Raw genomic sequence first — 5,475 nt, 5'->3', positions numbered from 1 at the left:
CATACTTTATTAAACAGTTCAGAGCCATGAATCATTGTTTTGTATCGTAAAACCTTATATATCCAAATTAATCAGCTTGACCACTTTCTAAGAAAGGCAATCTAAGTATTTAATGAGGAAATCATTCATTAATAACATAGTTGAAACCAGATATTAACAAACTGTATTAATACTCACATAAACATTTTCTCATTGTCTGACATTAAACCTCTACTGTTTTAGGTCTGTTTGTATTTCCAAAATAATTTTAGATTTGCTAATTTCCAGAACAATGTGAAAAATATTTTTAGAGAACTTTTTAAAAGTTTACATACACTTTCTTAGTAACTGATAAAACCTTTTAAACTGTATGGCTTTGTCATGTATTGCGAGGTTGGAGTATAGCAGGAGACCACAGATGGGAGTTCGGGAGCAACATGGTGAGTACTAATAATTATAAAGAACAAAAACTTACAGTAGGGCACAAGGAGAACAGGACAAAACCAGGGCACGAAGTAACCAGCATAGACATGGAAACCAAGGAGCTTAAATACTGAGGAAGGGTGGAGAGTGACATTGTAACCAGGTGAGTCCAATCAGTACAGAGCAGATGACAGAGAATACAGAGTAGGGAAACTGAGGGAAGGAGATTTATCAACAGAGAAAACAGGGGAGCTTGAATAAAACCCAAAGGATCTACAAACCAAAAGGGGTAAAACCGAATGTTAAAATAAGAGAACAAACCAAAATGAACAGAAAGCAGAACACAAGAAATAACTAAGAAATTCAACACAAAGGAATGAACTCTGTATGGCAAGACATTAATAAGAAAAATGAAAACCCAAGAATGATCAGAACACAAACACAAATCAAAACTAAAGCCCAAACACCAGGGATTCAACAATTTGTTTTGACTTGGGTCAACTGTTTCTGGGTTTTCTTTCACACACTTCTCACAGTTGTTTGTTGGTATATTGTTCCATCGATCCTCAAACTTTCTATGGAACCAAGATCAAGGCTTTGTGATGGTCAGTTGCTTCGGCCAGTCATGCAGATCCCTATTTTGGTTCTTCAAGCTGGAACAGCAGCGAGGTACCTTCTAAAACCACATCCGTTTTTGCAAGCATATGCACAGTTCAGTATAAACAGAGAGGGAGTAATTATAGGTTATAGTAAATATTTGGTCTCTTTTTGTCATTTCAGTTAAGGATAACTATGTCAGGGATAAACTTTGTGTAATGTACCTTTTATTTTTCAGTTTATTAAGTCAACCATAAAACTGGTTTAAGAGCGCCTCCTCTGGTCATCTGTTCTGAGGGGTTTTTGTACAGCTCTGCTGCTTGTTTGTGTCACTGTGGGTATCTTGCACAGTAATAAACAGCAGAGTCTTCAGGCTGCATATTCTGTCCATTCAGAGTCACTGTTTTACTGGAAGTGTCTAAGTCAATACTGAACTTGTTCTTCAGGGAATCTTTGTAGCGTGAGTCTCCAGTATATTTCATCCCAATCCACTCCAGTCCTTTCCCAGCAGGCTGTCTGATCCAAGCTGTCCAGTAGCTGCTCAGATCATAAGAGACCTGACATCTGATGGTCAGACGTTGACCTGGCTGAACAGTCTCAGAGGCTGGCTGTGTCAGCTGTTCACACTTCACACCTGTGGAGAAACACATTAACACTGAATTGTTAGCAAAAACAAACATTCGGTTTAGTGTAATCATGCTGTAAATGTTTCTGCCTCAGTGAGACTCACAGGATCCAGCAGCCAACAGCAGCAACAGAGCTACAGAAAACATGTTGGTGGTGAAGATGATCTGATGGGAGTTTCTCTTCTTCTACAGCTGAGAGCATCAGATCAAGCCTTTTAAACCTGACTCTTCTGATTTGCATAATACCAAACACTCCACACCAGAAACTCATGATTAAAAATGCCTTTCTTATGTATTATCAATCTGTTTTTTACCTCCATGAACCACATGCAAGAATCATATCTGAGCTAATGTTTTATTTTTATTTTAATACCAAGAAGGACTTTAAAAATCCTCCTCATCTTAAATGCTGAAACTCTTTTTTTCCATCTGTCCACTAAATGTTTCTGTTATTATGACTGTCTGTCTGTATATTCTGAAAAATCACACAATGCAGTGATTTCATTTCTGTCTCATTAAATAATGAAGATTTTTTTTCTTATTGCTAAAATAATATGCAGGTTTCAAATAGCTGTGCATTCTCAATCTTGAAAGGAATAGGAGTTTCAGTCTTCATACCAATGTCAGGATCTAATGCAGATCTTTGAGGTAAACTCTGAGAAATACTGAAGAAGGTTTAAATGAATTGTCTGCTTTACTACAACTGTAGTACTACACTTGTGTTCTTGTATGCACATTTTTAGCTCAAAACATTTTGAAAGCAAAATCTGTGTATTTTGAGAAAGATTAGCCATAAAGATCTAGATCTAATCTAGCCATTAAAAACATGACTAGATTAAATTAAAAAAATCTATTTTCAAATCTTTTGAATGTTCTACAAAGAACTAAAAGATTTTTGAGCTTATAAACATGTCAAAGTTATTTCTCCAGTGTGAACCTTCCTGACCCCTCAGATCATCAGAGATGTGTCTATCTAAATGTGTTTGCTGTGACACATAGATGGTGTTAGTGCTCCCCCAGGGGTTGGCTTAGTGTTAAAACTTTTCATGCACTGCAGAGTTGTTGTTCAGTGTTTCTGCTTTCTGTGTCACTGTGGCTCTCGAGCACAATAATAAACAGCAGAATCCTGAGCTGTCAGACTGTTCATCTGCAGATACACCTGACTTCTGCTGTTGTCTCTGGAGATGGTGAACCGGTTTCTCACAGAATCAGAGTACCTGATGTACCTGCTGTCATCGCTGATCCTACCAATCCACTCCAGTCCTTTTCCAGCTGCCTGTCTGATCCAAGCTATGTAAGGAGTGCTACTAAACCCAGAATATGTGCAGGTCAGTCTGTGGGATTCTCCAGGTCTTTTAACCACTGGTTCAGACTCAGTCAATGTTTGACCATCAGTACCTGCAGACATACAGATCATCAGGTTCTGAACTATAATCATTGTGTATTTATGACTAAAGAGGTTCCTTTAAGGACCCTTTGTTCTTACCTGTCCAGTTAACTGTCAGGATGAGAAAAGCAATCACAACCTGATGAGGTCTGATCATTGTAGCAGCCATTTGTCTCTGCTCAGTCTGCAGTGTGTTTGTTTCTGATTTACTGCAGGTCTTTAATTCTGTCACAGACATGTAAAGGTGGAAGGAGAACAAGTTTTGCATCAACTCCTCCCACTGGAAATGAAACACAACTCATCTTGATTTTCTGCAGACATTGCATTGTAATGTTTATGTTAAACATTCCTGTTCAGTTAATTTATCTTTACTTTTGTTCAAAGCTATAACAATATAAAGCCAAATAACTGACAAAACTTAGAAATTAGAAATAATAATAATAATTTATTGATATATTTTCATTCAAAAAACAACTTTAAAAAGATTTTATCAACTACTTTTGATAAAAACATTCCTCGAGATCTTACTAGTGGAAAAAACACATGAATAAAAACGTATTAATAATATGAGCTTTTGCTTGGTTTTAGAGGCTTCTGAGGCTTTATTCTGTTTAATTATGTTTGTTTAATAAAATCATGAAGGGATTTTAAAAGTAGTTTATCACATTTGCATAATAATAAACAGCCAGTGAGTATCTTGACCACCCAGTGTAAGATGATATTTCTGTTCTTTCAGCAAGCATAAATGAACTATTTGCCCTAATTTACAATATTTGTGTTGCATTGATCTTATTCTTGTCTTCCTTTTGGGTTGCATGACATATAAGAGATAAAAAAGATCATTTGCATTGCAGCAAATCGACCAGTCAGCATCTCCAACCTCAAAGTGCATGATGATTTTTTCTATTATAATGCTGTTGTTAAGGTAATTATGTTACTGTATGGGAAAGTGGAACCAAATTGTCTTGATTTATTTTGATCAATTTTGTTCATCATTGTTTTAAAGCTATTTTTTATAAGCATCACATGAATTTAACAAATTTAAAAATATCTTTAAAGCTCTATTTTAAATCAAACATATATTTCATACATTTTAGTAATCATTAATATGTTAGAGAGTTAAAAAATGTATTTATGCACTAAAATATGTAAATGATCTCTGTTCCTGATATGCATATATTAGGTATGTTTTTGAAAATGACTTATGATGTTCATCATAAGCTAGTGTTTTTGTTAGAAATCGGATTTACAGTATACGTTTGTCAATATCTTGAAACTCAACAAGCATGAAGTATTGTCATTTGGAAATGTATTTGCCTCAATTCAATCTGCTGAGTTTTCTTAGATAGAAAAACTTTTTAACCAGTTTTAATAATAAACTGAATCTTACTGCACTGGAATGGATGTACATGACTTCAAATCTGTATGAATCAATTGAATTGAGTTAGTAAAGTGTCTTGAGATGCCATGTGTTGTAAATTGGCACTATATCAATAAAACTGAACTGAACTGAACTGAGTCAGCGCTCACAAACTTTCAGTGAGTCGCTCACAGTCGTGGATGCTTTGTGACTATGTAGTAAATAACATACATATTTTTTTCAGGCACTATTGTAAAATTACATTCTGTTAATTAAAGATTGTAATTTAATTCATTGTTTTTTGTACAACCTCTCTGCTCACATTACCCACTGTTTGTCTCTGGCACAGTAATACACTGCAGAGTCCTCTGGTTTAAGGCTGGACAGCGTCAGATGAACCATGCTGTTACTGTTGTCCTTTCTGATTTCAATACATCCTCTCACACTGCTGGCAGATATGTTAGAAAAGGGATTAGTGTATCCAATTCCTATCCATTCCAGTCCCTTACCTGCAGGTTGTCTGATCCAGTGCATATCATAGCCACTAAATGTGAAGCCAGACCATCTGCAGGATAGACTGAGAGTCTCTCCAGGGTTTTTTATCACTGGACAAGATTGGATAGACTCCATAGTCTTTCCCGTACAACCCGATGAGATAAAAAGTCAGAAACCACAGGTGAAAATGGCAAGGAAAAGACAAATGTACTGACATTACCTCAATATTTTAACATACCTTAGGGGAGCAATAGCAGAAAGAGGCCAAGAAGAGGAGCAGTGAGTGGGTTCATCATCCTGAAGCTGGAGACACACATTACAAACCAGTCAGCAGGACAGAAATACACAGCAGAGATTATTGATTTACATGATAATGGAGAAGGAGGGACATAATGTACTGACAGTGTGTTCCATTTTACTATATATCTCATCCTACCATTTAAAAAATCCAACAACATATACCTTAGTGCTTTCCTGATTCAATATAAAAAGACATAAAATACAAGGGGTGATGAACAAGTATTTCTATATTAACTACATAAAAACAAGCCATTTTAGCAAAAACTAAATGTGAATATGTGATTTTAAAACATAAATTAACTAGAGAA

At 35.7% G+C, this 5,475-nt stretch overlaps 2 gene segments (V, D, J or C); both read right to left on the bottom strand.

The window, feature by feature from the left end:
• Window positions 1-1,328: 1,328 nt before the first annotated feature.
• On the bottom strand, window positions 1,329-1,806 carry LOC124863566. The segment is given in 2 exon segments: window positions 1,329-1,633; window positions 1,730-1,806. Coding segments are annotated over 2 exon segments (348 nt in total).
• Window positions 1,807-2,605: 799 nt separating this feature from the next.
• Window positions 2,606-5,186, bottom strand: LOC124863565. The segment is given in 4 exon segments: window positions 2,606-3,023; window positions 3,112-3,237; window positions 4,882-5,005; window positions 5,106-5,186. Coding segments are annotated over 3 exon segments (558 nt in total).
• Window positions 5,187-5,475: the final 289 nt, after the last annotated feature.

Source organism: Girardinichthys multiradiatus, chromosome X (assembly GCF_021462225.1).
Source record: "Girardinichthys multiradiatus isolate DD_20200921_A chromosome X, DD_fGirMul_XY1, whole genome shotgun sequence".
In the NCBI taxonomy this organism is placed as follows: domain Eukaryota; kingdom Metazoa; phylum Chordata; class Actinopteri; order Cyprinodontiformes; family Goodeidae; genus Girardinichthys; species Girardinichthys multiradiatus.
The sequence above is the reverse complement of the archived record's forward strand: the minus strand, read 5'-3'. Positions and strand labels throughout refer to the sequence as shown.